The 18266-nt window shown below is 33.3% G+C and overlaps 1 protein-coding gene across 1 annotated transcript; it reads right to left on the reverse strand.

Annotated features, from left to right (window-relative positions):
* Positions 1-331: 331 nt before the first annotated feature.
* On the reverse strand, positions 332-16392 carry LOC124362153 (ER membrane protein complex subunit 1-like). Its single transcript, XM_046816395.1, has 8 exons — positions 16075-16392; positions 11999-12114; positions 10902-11070; positions 9723-9875; positions 9049-9349; positions 7875-8070; positions 3009-3125; positions 332-470 (listed from the first exon to the last, which is right to left on the reverse strand). The coding sequence occupies exons 1-8, from the start codon at positions 16176-16178 to the stop codon at positions 349-351; spliced, it is 1278 nt and encodes a 425-aa protein (XP_046672351.1). The 5' UTR covers positions 16179-16392; the 3' UTR covers positions 332-348.
* Between the last annotated feature and the right edge of the window lie 1874 nt (positions 16393-18266).

An 18266-nucleotide genomic window follows, 5' to 3' on the forward strand; every position in this document is an offset into this window, starting at 1 on the left:
AGAAAGTTGATAACTGTACAAGGAACATAGGAAGTGGGTTAAAGATCAGAAATTTAATATGAAGTAAAACTTTGTGACAATAAAAGTTGGCATTTCCGGATCTTCCATTCTCTAAAACTACTTATTTGTTTGATTCAGCTTTTTATTTAGACTAGGAATAATTATATCTTTAATTTTTGTTGCATTCTTTTTTTTTTTTTTTTTTTTTTTTTTTTTTTTTTTTTTTTTTAACTGATCATTACATTCCTGTATCAAAACACAGTTAGGAAAACAGGTTTTGTGGAAATATCTTGAAAGAGTTAGTTGGAGTCTCTGGTTAAAAGAGTTGAGCACATATTAAATATAAATCTAGTAAATCATCTCTTTAATTACCCTGGACAAATCTGGAGTTGATTGCATATCAAATGAAAAACCAAACGAAACAAGACATTTACAAACTCCACACTTACCAGAAACACCCAAATCTCCAACTAATAAAAATCAACACAGACGATCATTTTTAATAACAAATGTCGATGAAAATAATGTAATGACACATTTAAAACCTTACTTAGTAACTATGAGAGTTTAGTGAACATATTAAGCAGTTTGAGTAGAAATTTTAAACAACTTTGTGTTTGCCTTTGTAGAACTCTTTCCATTGTATTCCAATTTTTAATTCATAACTGAGAAATACTTCACAAAATCCAGTAATAATTTTATTTTTAGAAACTGAGTTTTACATTTCAAAAGAAAATCTGTATTGTTTCAGAATAAGTAATGGCAATTAATATTATTAGGGTATGGTGTAATGAATAAATAATAAGTTTATTTTAAACTGAAAGGTTTAGCTAAAAATAAAAACTATTACTTGATTTCAGAAAGTAATAACATTATTAAATTAAAAAACAACAATTAAGTGATTTAGTATTTTTTACTACTTGTGTTTACTGAACACAAATGGTAATTGTTTCTTGTTTCAGCACACCTATAACAGTAGTAATAATAAATTCCACTATTGTTTTAACTCCTGATATTTTATTTAAACCAGACAAAAAATATGTTCTTTACACAAGCAGTCCTCTTGAACAAAGTAACAACAGTTGGTAATTGAAATGGTTAAATATCTTATAATAATAGGTTCTATAAATGTTGCATGCAAACTTGAAGTATTGAAGCCTTATCTCCTCTCTTTTATACAAGGTTATACAAGTGTTTTCTAAGCAAGTGCTTTTATGAAATGCCACCATCATAGTGCTACAGATGGCGTGCACTGTTCATCTGCATCTGTTAGGGTGCCACAGCTGGTGTAACAGAAACAGTTGACTGTGTACAGGTTTGTTTGTTTTTGTTTACAAAAACAAAAATTTTTTTCCAAAAATGTTCAAGTTTATAACATGTGTAATACCCAAATTGCTCATCTCAAATTGACTTTTTTTGCAGGGTTTAACTTAAAAAATTTGTAACCTTTTTTTTGTAACCATGATATTTGCTTGAAATTTGCCTTGTTTTTCAGCAAATAGAAATGTCTTTCAGAGAAAACAATGGTTAAACATACAAAAAAATATAAATTTCTTTATATATATTGAAGTTTGAAATTCACTGTATAGGACTACTATACAGAAATATATTAAGATATAGAGGACTAATATATTTCTGTATAGTATTCCTATACAATAAACTTCAAACTTCAATACATAATGAAATTTATATCTTTTTTATATGTTTAACAATCTTTCAATTAAACATTGTCGCAAAACTGTTTTTGTAGAAAAGACACAACAATAAATCGTTGTAAAACAGCCAAAGAGTTTTATGTATATGTAAAATATAACTTTAAACAATTTTAGCCTGGAAAGTTTTGGAATGTTGTGTTTTGGGACAAGCAGCTGATGTTCCATGAGGATGTTTGCCTTATGACACAATATTTTTCCACTCACAACTCATCGAACCCAAAATCTCATCATATTGGATGGGAGCAATTTGATCGTACTCTGTACAGTTCCGGTCTAGTATCTCCAGTGACTGTCACTTTTTTCTAAATTTTAAAAGGAATTTTTGATTAATGCAGTAAATTTCTAAGAGGACGGGTAGTAAAGCTGTGCCCATCACACTGTCCTAAAATGGTGAAAATTATCTGGAAAAGCATAGTTACAGGATTTTATAAAATTGTTAATAAATGTATACTTTCTAAGCACGGTGGGGCAACTGAGTTTTCTATACATAACGTAGCGATGGTGGGAAGGTTTGTTTCAATGTGAATGTTGATTTTACTGCCAGGGACTCAATTTGAGCACCTGATGAGACAATGATGACAATGGGAACCTTTTCACCTAGATTACACATTATTTTTTAGTCTAGACGTTTTTCATGTCAAAACGATGTAGAGTTCAATTTGAGCTTCTTCAACACCGACTTTTTTCATTTCTTCAGAGAAACATGACTCCAGATTCCAGGAGTCAATTCTGTGACAGATCAGATTCCAGACGCTGCTCTAAAAGGAAGGTGAACTGGAGCTAAACTCAACATTCACAAATGTATACTTGCTTTTTTAAATTTCAAAAAAAAAAACAAATCTTGTATACTGTATTAAGCTTTGCAACTCTTCACACTTTGGGATATTACTTGAATCCATACTGTATCTTTATTAAACATTTTGTTAATTTTAGTTTTAAATCTTTTTTTTTCAATCTGTACTCCTTACTACAACAAAATATAAAAAAGTAAAGTGAATAATGTCTTTATCTCTTTAGATTTTTACAACAGTTTTAGCTAGTTACCAGTAGGCCTGGCAGCAGGACCAAACTGGTAAATTTTCACACAATTATAATATACTACGATACTTACAGTACAAATATCATTTGTCCCATAAGTGAATAAAACAAATAAATAATAAGTTATGCTATTTTAAAAACATTATTATGAACCATCTAGGCCCAGGGTACAGAATGTTGTAAGATTCCAAGTACTCAACACTTAAGTACTTTTTGTGCAGCTTCTGAAGTGGCCAAATCTATAAACCTCCTTACCTTCTTTTATATTGAACTCCTTTTCAATGGCAGCCTCAACATCAGACACTGGCAGATCAATCAGCTCCAAGTTCACGATGGAGGTGAGGGCTTCTTCTCGTACCCACATTACATTGCCTTAACAGAAAACACAGCATGTTACCCGACTTCTCTTAAGAGGTTTTGGATTTTAAAAATACAGAATTAATAAGGCTGCAAGATGCCGTATCTTGCTACTAGCAATTTCTTATATATTTTACTATTGACACCGAGTTCGACACTAAACAGCTTACTAAGTATGAAATAAAAGCTTTACAAACTACTACATTTTGATGCAATACATCTTAGTACACAAGTATGTGGATTTTCAAAGCATGTAGTAAAATAGGTGGCCAGTAAAATAATAAAAAGTGCACGTCCACACTATACGGGCGTCTGGGTTAAAAGGGTTAATAAAATGAATACATTAAAAATATTAAAACTAAATTTGGGTCTTTCTTAAGCAAATTGCCTTTTTTCTCTTTTTTAACTTGTTTGATAAAATAATATCAAGTGTAAAACAGATTCCAAAGTTGAAACTTGGAATCAATGGTTAGTTAGTTGGTCCAAGTAGTATTGATACATTTTTTAATTCATATTAGACCAAATATAAGAATTTGTTTAGTTTTTAGGTTTTCCTCCTTAATTCAGTTAAATTTACTAAATATTTGTTTTATTTCATGTTTTAATATTAAAATAATAGCTAGACAAAACTGTTTTACCACCTAAACCACAGTATATACCATACTAGCAGTTACCCTTCACACGCAAATTCATTGGCACTTCTGGTTCAAGAGAATTATATTTAATCAATCAATCAATTATTAAATCTTTAATTTTCATTTGGATACAGTGCAATACATAGAGAATTGTCATTAGCATATGGATTAGTTTGTAATCGTAATCTTGTTTTAAACTATTTAAAATAAATCATAAGTTTTTAAAGAAATCCAACAATTTGAAGGAAAAAATGAATGATGTTAATTTATACAAAAAGTTAACATTAGTAAAAACTCATTAACAGAGTAATAGGCTTTGTTTATTAGTATCTTTTTGATGTTATTTAAGCTTTTTATATTTATTTAAACTTTCTAATTGAGTTTTAAAATTTGATTAATTACTTTACAAGTAATAAAATAAGTTGCATATTCAATTTTGAAAGTATTATGTAAGGGAATAGTTAAAAAAATGTCTTGTGTTTATATCAACTAGTTGAATTTCTGGAAAACCCAATCTTGTTCTTGACATAACATTTACAAATATCTAGAATATACTGACAATGCAGAGTTATAATATTTGTAGATTTAAATAATGGTTTACAATGTTCATAAAATGGTTTATTACGTAAGATTCTTAATGCTATTTTCTGTAAAACAAATATTCTATTAAAACTACTCAATGTTGAGTCGCCCCAGATGATTAAACCATAAGTCATTATACTGTGGAAAGTGGCATAATATACATTTCTTATTGTGCCACATAAGTCCACACAGTTTTACAAAATTTTTAGAATAACGCATACGGGATTAAGCTTTTTTGCTATTTGGTTGGTATGGTTACAAAATTTTAATTTTGGAATCAACTGATGTGCCAAGAAATTTCAAATTTTGATGTTTCTAAGATGTTTTCTGGAGTGATCAGGCCTAATGAACTTGCTGTTCTTGATAATGAAAGCAGTTGTGTTTTTTCCCCATTCATTTTTAACCCATTAATTGTAAACCAATAATTCAGACACTTTATACATTCGATAACCTCAGACTTAGGAGTCCTGGGTCACTTGCTGTTACTACAGCAGAAGTGTCATCTGCATATTGAATTATATTCCATTTAGTTGCATTGAAACATACATTTTTGGGTAAATCAGAGACATAAATTCAGGATAAAATTGATCCTAATATAGAACCTTGTGGACAGCCAATTTTGCTAAGTTTCCAATCAGAAAATTGAAAATTACCAAGATCTTCTATTTTAACTTTTTGCAAACGATTGGTGAAATATGATTTGAAAAGATTTAAAAAGTCCTTGAATACTGTATAGTTCCATCTTTCTGTAAAAGAATTTCTCCATTCATTCAAATGATTTTTAAATTGAATTTGAAATAAACCGCATGAAATTGCAGTCAATGGTAGTTTCTTGTCAAATCTTTCATATAATAAATATGTTAAACGTATTATAGCATCAACTGTTGATAAGTTTTGAGTGAAACCAAATTGTTGTTAATTTATTATATTAAATCTTTGTAGGAAAGATAGAGGATGGTTCAATATTATTCGCTCTAAGAGATTGGAAAAACTGAAAGGACTGAAATCGGCCGAAAGTTTTCAAAATCAGAGAGACCGGGTTTTTATAATTGGTGTTATAATTGAATACTTCATTACATCCGGAAAAATCTCAAAAGATAGACAATGATTAAAAATATAGGCCAAATGAGGTGGTATAATGTTAGATACCCGTTTTATTAAAAGCATAGAACCAGCCAGAAGCCATCTTATTTTTTACTAATTTTATTACAGTTAGTGTTTCTTCTGTATTAACTGGTTTTCCAAGTAGAGGGAATGGCCATCATTGTTCCAATGACGACTGGCAAAGTTTAATGCAATTGTTATATTTGATCCCAAGCTGATACTATTTGCTACACTAACAAATGCTCATTGATTACATTTGCTTTCCCTGAAGCATCTCTGACGTCAATGTTGAGTTTGCCTTGTTGCCACAATAAAGAAAATATATCAAAAAGTGTATACAGTGTCATCGAAAAATAATACCTAGATTTAATAAAATTATAACATCAAAACCTTTCATGTTAAATGAGTAATTCTTTCACTGGACGATAACTGGTGAACGCAAGTTTTGTTTTTAGTTCGTCTGATTGTGTTTCCCTGTCTTTGTGATGCGCAGACAAGCTGCGCAATCGTCAAGGTCAGCCGGCCACAGATGCGCCGCCGCTCAGTACGATGTTGACCGTGCAACAAAAAGGAATCCCGTGTATGGGGATCGCAACAGCCAAACGAAATCCACGAGTATGTGCGTGATTCTCCCAAACTCAATGTGTGGTGCGCCTTATTTCATGACAAAGTTATTGGACCTTTCTTTTTTGTAGAAAAAACCATTACAGGCCTAGTTTACCTGGACATGCTTGAACTGTTTGTGTTCCCCCAATTAGACAATATCGAACAACAGACTGGACAGCGAATCATTTTTATGCAAGATGGGGCTCCACCTCACTACCATCGCGAGGTACGCGCTGCACTAAACGCACGCTTCCCAAACGGTTGGATTGGTAGAGCAGCCCCCATTTCATGGCCTCCTAGAAGTCCTGATCTTACCCCTTTGGATTTCTTTTTCTGGGGGTACATAAAAAATAAAGTTTACGCAGAAAAGATTCGGGATTTGGACCATCTTCGGGAGCGAATTTCTTCCGCAATCTTAACTGTTACGCCAGATATGATTGGACGCACGTGGCAGGAAGTTGACTACAGACTTGATATCTGCAGGGCAACGAACGGTGCTCACATTGAAACATACTAAGGTATGAAAAAAAAATTTATTTCTTTCCGCACATTTTAAGACTACAACCTTTAAATTACCTTTAATAGTTTTTTATGACAGTTATTTAAAATCTAGGCATTATTTTTCGATGACCCTGTATTTATGGCCGTTGTAATTTAAACTGGTATTAGTATATTTCGTTCCATAGCTCTCTTGTTACTTACAGAGAGAGCACCCTGCATCTATAACTGCTATCATGTTTTGGCAATCGACTTGGTGGCGTATACAGGCACTAGCTGAGTTAAGCCCATAGCTACAGTTGAAGGGCTAACAGCATACATCAACAAAACACAAGAGAAGCCCAACCACAATCTTACATTGTATCAGAAAAACCTTTGTACATGGGTAGAAAACTGTTCAACCACCTCCCCAAGGAACAGTCATACCATACGAGTTGGAAAAATTCCTGCTTACACAAAATACACTTTAACAAAATACAATAGTTGTATTTTTCATTCTTGACGATATTTGTTATCTTAATGGCGACAAATAAAAATATGATTCTGATAACGCATATCCAGTGACTCATTACTTCCTCAGAGGGACAGCCTACAAGGGGTCAGAAAAAATCTTAAATGAAAGCAATTAATAACAAAGTTCTGAATTAGTAGAGTACAATACCATAAACCCAAGCTCAAAAGGACAACCGAGCCAGAAATAACAGCCGTTCAAAGCCACTATCAGTCACAAATAACTTTGTTAGGCCTATCATAGTTCAATAATTTTTCTTGGTTTGATTCATTTTCACTCCCTCTCAACCCAACTAACTGTAACTGTGTTGAATAGTATTAATTGTAGAACAGTTTTACATTATTAATATTAACATTTAAAACATTTTCAGTTTATTAATTATACTGCTTAAATGGAAATTCAAACCAACTGTAAACGGCTTGAATTTGCATATTACATTGTTACTCATAGGAACTGTTTCAGTCCCCAAGTTCAGTGGCCCCAAAACCTTCTCTTCGTTCTAAACCCAATTATTCTTAAATGTATCACAAGATTAGAATATATCCAGTGATCATTACTTATTTCCAAGGGTGTTTATTATGCCATTATAAAGGATATGCCTATGACGTACCTGTTGTTCAATACGAAATCACTTGCAAAACTGTGCATAACTGTTAGTTTATATACAAATTTAAAATAGACGTTTTAAAATGTTGACATGTGTTTTACCATTGCCTATTATATGTTGTCATGTGACAACAGACAAATTTAATGATAATAGTGAAAAATAGAATGTAAAGAAGGGAAGGGAAAGCTAAGTAGTATGGAAAGAAAAAAAATTATGACTACCTGGCACTTGGGCAAAGACCATGGAGTGATCGAGAGCAGACAGCAGAAGCTGGCAGGTTACAGTTTTGTCTCTACGTGTCAGACATACAACACTGCTCACTTCACAAGCAGCTAGCGGGAAAACGTGGGACAGTTGGCCACTCAACTCCGGCACTGTGGCACCTGTCTCGAGTATCCGCCCACTCACCGTCAGTTCCTGTACACCCATCGACATATCTTCAAAATGATCACAAGATACTGATGAACATTGCTTGATAATCTAATTGTTACACCAATGTGGTAGCAATACAAATTACTGAAATCAGACATAAACAAAAGTAGTTTCTATGAATTTCTACATTTATATCACCATCAGAAAATAAACTTGGCGAAGTTTTTGATGTACAAGAAATACAGTAGAGTCCCGTTAATCCGACCTAATTGGGACCGAGCCCTATTCGGATTATGTGATTGTTCGGATTAGCCAGAATTACAGAAAAATACGGTTTTAAACTTGAGATGGGTCTATTTTTTTTTATAGAATTATCAACATTGTTTATTAAAACATGTTTTCTGACTGTTGCATTGTATTTCTTGACAAATAAACGTGTTTGCGAATACTAAGCACATTTACCGTATTTAGTGTGAGAGTTCTATTGTTAAGCAATGTGAGCTTACTGGATATTGTACGGGTCCACGCGTTCAATAGTTGTACGAAACTACGCGTCATCCAATAGACTCTCTTTAATGCGACAGAAGACAATAACTGAATTTATGTCTTTTAACAATTAATATTGTACTCAATAATAATATCAGTACTGTACGTCCAATTTTTGTTTGATTTCACTTCTTAATACAGTAATTTAACTGATACTTAACCTATAAGTTTCAATTTGGTACTGTATTTAACTTCATTATTTATGTACTGTACCATACACAATTTGTCTTAATAAAATACTGTATGTCTATTTAATTAAAGTTTTCTTTGTTTATGTACGAAATGATGCACCAATTTTCATTTTTTATGTAATTAGTTCCTATAACTGTTCATTATCGTTATAAATAATTCCTCCTGGACCTGTTCGGATTAAACCGACGTTCGGATTACACGTGTTCGGATTAGCGGGACTCCACTGTAATTCAGATTGTTGTAATGTTTTTCATATTTGTAATTTGTTACAAACTTATACAATACCTTTTCTGAAGGCTGAACGATGATGATGAGGTTCTGCTCGGCGGTGTGAGTGTGAACTGCGATGTTACTGTCGGCTGGAACCTCAAAGTCTAAAAGCTTCAATTGGTCTGCAGAGATGGCCACCAGATGATGGTTGACTCTCACGAACAGCTGATCGGAAACACCAGTGACGGCAGTGAGCGATATTCCAGGACTGGGCAGACGCACGTTTGACGATGGTGAGTTTCCTACCAATGGAACACTGATCAGCAGCTCTTTCGATGCATCAATGTACACCAGATTCAGACCTGCCACCACCACACTGTAACAGAGAAACACAAATTATCTGATAAGCGGGGAAATACTATTGATAACTAAACTCTCCGATGACAATACTAACGCTGCCAATATGTTGTGAAATTAGATCAATTCTTGAATAGACCAAGAAAAATAACTTCTGAGCAATATTGTATAATAAAACCAAATGAAAGATGCAAAACTAAATTAACAGATTACACAAATTATTTTGTAACTGCAATAATGATTTATAAAAGCTTGGAATAGAAGATAATGTTCAGTGTGAAAAACCTTGTTGCCAATTTTTTTGAATGCAATCCTAAAAAGTTCAAGTCAGCGTGCAAAATAAAATTGACATACAGTTAGAACAGTACCTAACGTGTTAATCAGCAACTCACTTGTGTTTGTCAGGAGTGTGTGGCAGACGCAGGGAGTGAGTGACTGGCTGACCCCCTACCCTGACGTTGTACACAGAGACCTCTGCTTCTTGTGCTCCTATGTTGACCATGTACAGCTTACCCTGGTGTACAGCCCACTTCACATTCCGCCATCTACACATCGATAACTTAGCTAAGTGGGAGTGAAATCTCTAATGAGGTCTCTTTGGAAATAACATATCATTCTAAACCCAAATATGATAGAGGCACTAACTTTAGCATACATCTTTCAAAGCACTTTCTAAGAGTGTTAAAATGTTTTGTTGTTGACGGTTGGTCTCGAGATTTCGAGGGAAAACTTGTCCGCTGCCCACCACTCGCTCTAAGCTCTGCTGTTAACATGGGGCTAAAGTTTAAAACTGTGTTACACACTGAAACTCATGTCTAATATATAATGTTTCACCTCAAAAACATCATTTTACTGCCTCATTGCTAATGAATTGTTAAAAATATTATTATCTGTTAATAGTAAAAGTTTCTAATTTATGTTCGGTATACATTTTCACATTATGAACCCCTATTTTGAATACAGAGTTTTTTATAAATTATTATGAATATAGAACAGCTATTGAAAGGTATACTGCATACGTAGCCTATTAAACAAACAAGTGAAGAAAAGCCACTCTATTCTGATCAAGGATACCCCATTAGTTGGCAGGATAAGTTTAAAACCCAACAAAACTCATTCATAATTGGTTCTTCCTCTTTATAACTGTGAATTTTAAAGCGATCAGTGAATATTTACTCAATCACAAGCAAGCACTTGTATATGCACTGTATATCTTATAGTACTTGAACGACAAACTCTCTCGACAAATATTCGGCGATCACCAGTTCTAGGGTTAAAACTAGGAAAAGGTTAAAAATTGACAGACACATTTTTAACTCAAGTACTTAAATCCTACAATATTCAGTAACCATTTCACTATTCTCTAGTGATTTATGAACAACTTAATTTTATACAAAATATAATCTATAAACTACTCTAAAACAATTGATTAAAAATAGTCTCATTATAGTAAGCTCAACATGATTTACTATGAAAAGTTTAATTGTTTAATGGAAAGACTAATTATTTTCATGGGAAATTTTGAAACAACTCGCTGACGTTAAACAATGGCTGCACAATAACGGACTAACCTCACTGTCGTGATACTCCACTCGTACAGCATGTTGCCCAAATTGATGTTCCACCCTCGCACCGTGTAAGGTCCAGAGCCAGTCACTGTGACCATCTCTACGTCCACATGCATCAGCTGGACAGTTCCGTGACTGTTTTTCTCTAGAATTTGTCGCCATAATATCTCACCTACAGAAGTAAATTGGGCTTGAGTCACACATACATAAAGCATAATTCAATGATACCTGAAAAATGATTTCTACTAAAATTTCAAAGAATAACAAATTTAAGATTTAATATTATGAATAAAAGTAACATGCTCGCTCGGTAAATAAGAGATCTGAGTTCAAGTACTGGTAGAGCAAGTACTTTTTGATAGTCCATTATTACTGAAATAAACTTAAGATTTAAATATACAGGATTTACTTATATTTTTTAAGATGCAAGGGAGAGAGTTAATTAAAAAGCATACATTATTAAATGGATACTAAAGATTATCAAGAAATTCATACCTGTTAATTAAAAACATGCGTGGTTTTTTAGCAAGGAAAACAACAATATACTATAAGTTTTGATTATTGTTGGGTTTCTGCAATGTTGTATGGTCAAGTAGCTCTAGTCAATGTCATTAGTTTCAGTTACCTAAAGCCAATAACTCTCAAACTGCCAGTAGTAGTCTGATTACGATAATGCTAATGCTGCGGTCGTGTATGGTGGAATTTATTTCTGTGTCCCCATTTCTGTTGGTTCCAGTAGTTTAATATTCAATAATTAAACATTTAAAAGCGCTTACATGATCCGAGCTTGAATTGAGGAAATATCTCAAGGGATGTTTTTCTAATTTTCATCAGAAGTGTGAGGTGGTGCCGAAGGTAACATCCCTCGAGATAGTATTCAAGCGCAGGTCACGTAAGCGCTGCTGTACAACAAAGAAGATAATCAAAACTAATAGTATATCGTCGTTTTCCCCAGTAAAAAGCCATGTATATTCATAATTAACAAGTACCACAATTTCTAATATATTTCAACTGTTTAAATAACGGTAGTCCTAAATTATTAAACTAAGTTATATGAAATTAAGCGTGAATTGAAAAGAAAAATACACATGAAGACCTACCGGTTTTAGTAGATAGACCTGCGATTACATTTTCTTCTGTCGCTACAAAAACTTTCTTTGTTGGAGATTTTAAATCGATGCTTGAGAACTTGAGCTTTCCTAACTGATTAATTTTCCTGAAAAAAAAAAAAAAAAACAATTGTAAGATCAGAAAAGTAAGTTATATTGAAAATAACAACTACTTGAGTATATGATTTCCTGTTTAAAAATATGATTTCATATTGTCTTGTTTTGAATAATTTATAATAATTGTACCAATTACAAACTATATAGCAGACTCTTATTATGGTATAGATAATTTTTTTAAAATAATAATCTATCTAATAAGTATCTCTATAAAATATTTCTACACAAGATATCAGTTTAGATTTCAACTGAAATCCTGTCATACACATGGTTTTATATTTTAATTGATTCAATGTTATGGTCACTCGATGAAGGGAATCATGTAGCATGTTTGCTGCATCTGTTACAGACTTCTGTGTTAACCATCATGTATATTTACTACGTAAGGGTGCAATTCTGTAGTCCCATACACAGTGATGATAAAAACGGTTTTTGCACTATTTGTTTTCAGGAAACACAGTCATTTTCCTAGATTAAGTTTTATACGCATGCGTCTACCTATTCGTTATTTAACTCTATAGCTGCCCATCATTTAACTCTGGAATGCCACCCAATTTTGAGCTTTAATTTAAAGCTTTTATAATAAAATTCATGTGATAAAATAAGGCAAACTATAACATGTTATATATATAATCTTTTTCAATATAAAACTGGCTATAAAGATGAATGAGATGAAACTGGCTACAAGAATGAGTTATATGATGGTGCCTGTCAAACCATGGAATTTAGCTAAGTCGTTAATGCTGAGCACGTAATTATTAAGTAGGCTAACACAGTTCCTCTATTGTCTGCTGGGAGGATGTAAACATTTATTTTTTACATGATTGTATGTCTGTCTATAAATGCCTTCAGGACGTATAGAGAATGAAATAAGCAATATAGAATTGGATTTTGGCATGCAACCTTAGCAAAGCCTGTTATGTGACATGTGGTGTGGCGTAATCGTACCTTGTGTGGCTCACAGAAAATCAACTTCCTTTAGTCCAAATAGGTCAATTACAGTAAATTGTATAGAAATGTGTGCTTTTTTAGGACAATTTTACCAGGGCTAGGCCCCTCAGGGTGTCCGGGCCAGGCATCGCCACACATCTATTAGAAGGAACCGGGTTCAACGGTGAAGAAACATGAAGGGGCCTGGCTGAATATCTTTTCCGGGGGCCTGCCAAGTTGAGTACAGCCCTGCTAGTGTGTTATGAAATAGTAAAACTAACATTTAAATGAATACGGCTAGACTATATTAAAAACATCATTTTTTAGACATGTCACATTTATGCCATATTTAGACTTATTCTCTTTAGCCTCTTTATTTGGGCATTTCATACAATTATTTTCTTGCACGCCATGAAATCAGTAGATCACTCATTGCAGGCAGATAGTGGGATTGGAGCTGCCAGCTGTGGAAGTGTGAAGTGATAAGAATTTATAATTATTCAGGAACCATGCACGGCTCACTGGAAAGAGTATAACTTTTAAGTAGGCCTTGGCATAACTAAATGACCTCATTTACTAAAACTCTAAGCACATATGGTGTCTAATTTCACTTAAAAGATGTTGGTTTCTTAACACTTGAAAGCTATACTTCAAGTATAGTTAACTATGTGGATATCATTTTAAGTCACCCAGTTAATTATTTAGAGGACTATTTTTTGGAAGAAACGTTCTATTTTAAAAAGAAAAATGTTGGACCTCAGATCTGGGCTAAATGAAAAATAGAATATAAAGTATATTAAAATGTTCTAATTAGGTCCAGCTCTAAAATTTTTCTGTGATTTTTATCATGAACTAAAAAACATTGAAAAAGTTATAGCTGGCTAAAATACCATGCTTAATGGACTACTAACCCTTTTAAGGCTAACGGCCGTAATAGACCCCTGCGGTGAAATGTATTTTTGTATCCGACGGACGTAATAGACCCTGCAGCCAAACTGACGTTCACGGTCAACTGTTTTATATATTACTGGCTAGCTATAGTTCCAAATGCCATGAAACTCAAGATTCTTGTACAAAAAGAAACCTACATCAAAGGAACAATGAGGAGAAATAGAAAAGGTATCCTTAATAAAATTATAGAGAAGTTAGAAATTGGCCAACAACTCTAGATGCGAAAAGAAACATCCCGATGCTAAGTTTTCGAGAGAGAAAAGTCAGAAAAACTCACTGTTACTGTTATTTACGAAATACAAAGCAGAAACTTTAGAAAAAGTTAGGAAAGGTGAGATACAGAGTTGAAGGTATACAAGTCCAATTTTATTGACAAATACAACATGTACATGAGTGGAACTGATACCTCAGAAATGCTATATTGCTATTTAGACCAGTGAAGAACAGTGACATAATGGAAAAAACTAGCATTTAACATTATATCCAGGATGGTTCTAAATACCTAAATCTTGTACAAAGAAAATATTTCGGGTAGGCTAATATATTATTCAGATACAACTACACGGCAGATATTAGAGAGATGCATCGGCTGATGAATGTCAGAAGCGCAGAATCGAACTGTTAGGCCAATGAACTGAGGATGAGATGGTGGTTAAAATGTATATGAAATTGAAAAATTACCTGGGAAAGTGGAGAACTGTGCTGTATGTAATCATACCAGAACAGCTACTGGTGGCTCCAGAAAAAGGAGCAGATATAGTTGTAAAAAGTGCAAGTGCATCCTCTGTTTTGGTGAACACTATTGTTAATTTTAAATTTGGAATATGTAAGTTTAATCATTGTTCAATAACTTTTTATTAAGTTATTATTAGTGTTAGTTTAAATCTCTTTCCCTTTTAATTTTAAACTTTATAAAAATTTTGATGATTCAGTAAGGAAGACGGCCATTTCAGACAGTTTTGCTGTAAATCAGGCGCTGTGTTAACTTTTAAGAGATCGGCCACATTTATAAATCTAATAAAAGTACACACTTCAAAATTGGTACATAGACTATGTATTTTTAAGTCTATTTTATGAATATATATATGTGAATATGAGGATAGTGTACGATAAGCGGACCCGGTTTTTTATATCGAAATTTAGCAAACGATATTACTTAGTCATAACCATTGATATAATCAATCGATAGTGATTAATTATTTTGAACAATTAACTTAAATAATCTATATCAACAGCTGTAAACACTTTTGAATAATACACGTAGGGTAATATTTCAATTTTACATGAGCAACATTTGATTGTTAAAAAAGGCAGTCAATTTTAGAAAACTACGCGACATTGCTTTGAAAGTTGATAAAGACATGATTTTCATGGCTTCAACATGTTGGAATCGTACCGAAAAACCCATTACGTGAAATGTGTGGGAAAGAAACAGCTGTAACTGTGAGAGGAGCAAATATGGTCGTCTTCAGTTTTCCTAATTTTGGTTGTAATAATTTGTTTGATTACTGTAAATATTAAATTCATATTTTAATTTAAAACATATGATTGTTATTGAGGACTATAGATACTTTTATATCGATTGATAGACTAGGATTTGATATGCGAATATTAGGTATCGATAATTACATTCTTCGATATAAAAAACCGGGTCCATTTATCGTACCCTACCCGAATATAATGTAGGCCTAATATAAAGTTTAGTATTTATTATGTTGTGTCAAGTTTTAAATAATTACACAAAAAATATGTTTAAAATGTTTGTAAGTAGTAAAATAATTTTTCCTAGAAAGATCAATATTTAGTAGTGAAGGGAATAAAAAAATTGTTAATTTTCAATCAAGAATAACAATGGTATGGTTTTTCTGTGAAACTCTACTCTGAGGCTGAAATGCTTTGGCTTTTTTCAGTACAACGCCATATAGGAGAATGGTTTTTAGGACATCACGAAAAATGTGTCAGCCTTAAAAGGGTTAATATTATGACTTTTATGAGGCTACTTAAAATTAACATAGACATAGTAAAAAAATAGCGTTGGAGTAAAAATGCACTCTAAGATTTTTACAAACCAGTCAAATTTTCCAATTTGATCTTCATACAAACTGGATCCTAAATCGAAGTAGGATAATAACACTAAACTAAAGAACACGTAATGTAGATACATGATATGCATAATTATTATAACTTATCACTCATTAAAATTAACAAAACCAAATGTAACTATTGTTCACAGAAAAAGACAACACTGTAACAAATCCTTCAATGTACACTGTCCAATAATTCATTTATTATCGCTATTACTAGTCAGTATTCATCACTTCAAGTATCAATAACGCATAATTTTAAGGTTATGTTTGAGTTTTATCAGCAAACAGCAGCAGTCGGTAAGTTAAGACCAACACCACGGAGTATAGAAAGATTCAATCTCAATCCATGGAGAATGCAATGACGTCTGTTTGGTAAACCGTGGATACTAAATGGACTACCCAACACTTATATATGCGTAGCCTCCTTACTAAAATTCTAACACATCTTTGAACCTGTAAACAAAAACAGTAAACCAATCGCCGCTATAATATACGCTCACAATATTAACTTACGAAAATTTGGCAAGTACGTCGATGAAAGATTGGACTGTATCGGACTGTATCGACTCTGCTCCTTATTCTGTTTCACAAGATCCTCGCACGTGCCATTGGCCTATGAGGACGAGCAAAATAAAACTTAGAAAAGGATCGGCCTCTCCTTAAAAAATATATTTAAAGTTATAAGTGTGCTATTCAAAAATGGAATGCTATATTTGCTTATCATTCACTAGCAATCGTTCATCTCTGCTGGCATACATAATTCTGACTTAGTAACATTGATAATAATTCAATTTTGCACACAATATAATAAATCCAAAACGATTGAACACTCATAGAAAATCAGAAAAAACTTATTTCTTCTTATCCTTACCTCAACAAAGTGTGATGAGTATGATTCTTACAGTGTGACGAACAGACACCAAATCTTGGTTTTGTTTTAAAGTAAAATTGCTCAATAATAACTAGCATCTAATATATTTCAATTCCCCCCAAGAATTTAGTAAATCGCTCAACCTGCATCATCAACACCCCATGGGCGGTGCTGAAGGATACCAAAGTGAGGACAGTTTTTCTTGCAATGACTTTCGCCCCAAAAGAAAGGTAGACTAGTAACCACAAAATTTATCACCAGTCACAGATTTTACCGTCGATACCACGCTCCATATTTAAATCAACGATCCCCGAATGTCAGTGTTGCTCTTTAAATATGCAAAAACATACTCAGGCCTACTTTTATAGCCTCAAACTCATCTTCTATACTACATAGTGGTTGCTGCATGACATTATTACAAAATTTCCATGAAGTATTCTGGTTCGCAAGCAATGGAACTCCCAAAAAAACTATAAAAACCTTGCAACATGTTTGTTGAAAAGGAAAAGGGACAAGCTAACCAGCATAACAGATTTAGGTCAATTCAGATGAGACTTCGCCTGTTCGGTATGAAAACGACCTCCGACGGTAACAAGGATAGAAAATATAACTTAGATGTATAGCTGATCCCAGCAGATCAGAAAGCGTAGATAAAGGATATCCAGCTCCCGCTGTAAACAGATCGGTCTGACCATCTCCTGTAAGTGACTTATAAAGATAAAACAGACTGAGTCCTTCTGAACATCATTAACCGCCATTTGAATGGTTGGAATAACACACGACAAGTACTTAGGCAGGAAAATGTGGGGGGGGGGGGTCGAGACAACTGATATTTTCCCGTTGTAAACAGAGAGTAAGACCATATTTTGTTCCTTAAAAAGTTCTTGGCCTGTTTATTTGTTGAGAACGATCTTTAAGCAGTACATGTTAGTAATAATGAATTATTTAAATAATAATAATCGTTTACTAAACAAGTAATTGAAAAAAAATGAAAACTGGGGTAAGGTCCGGCCCCCCTCGCTGGCTATGTCCTTAACACACGAATAGTTAACATGACACAAAATCGCGGCTGGGAGAAGAGAGGACAACTGACATTAGGTGATTCCATGGTTCCAGTTCCCGGTGCATCGACTTTATCAGCTGTTCGGTCGGTTGATCAGGCGCTCTTACGATGGATTTGTTGTCTAATAATGGGAGCTGAATTGTAGCTTCTCGTCTGAATGAGTTCGCCTAGTTGATTCCTTTAAAATGCTTATAAATTTCGTATTCTTCAAGCGTGTTTAATTTGCTGCCTTTGTGACAT

The sequence above is a fragment of the Homalodisca vitripennis genome, chromosome 5 (assembly GCF_021130785.1).
Source record: "Homalodisca vitripennis isolate AUS2020 chromosome 5, UT_GWSS_2.1, whole genome shotgun sequence".
NCBI lineage: Eukaryota > Metazoa > Arthropoda > Insecta > Hemiptera > Cicadellidae > Homalodisca > Homalodisca vitripennis.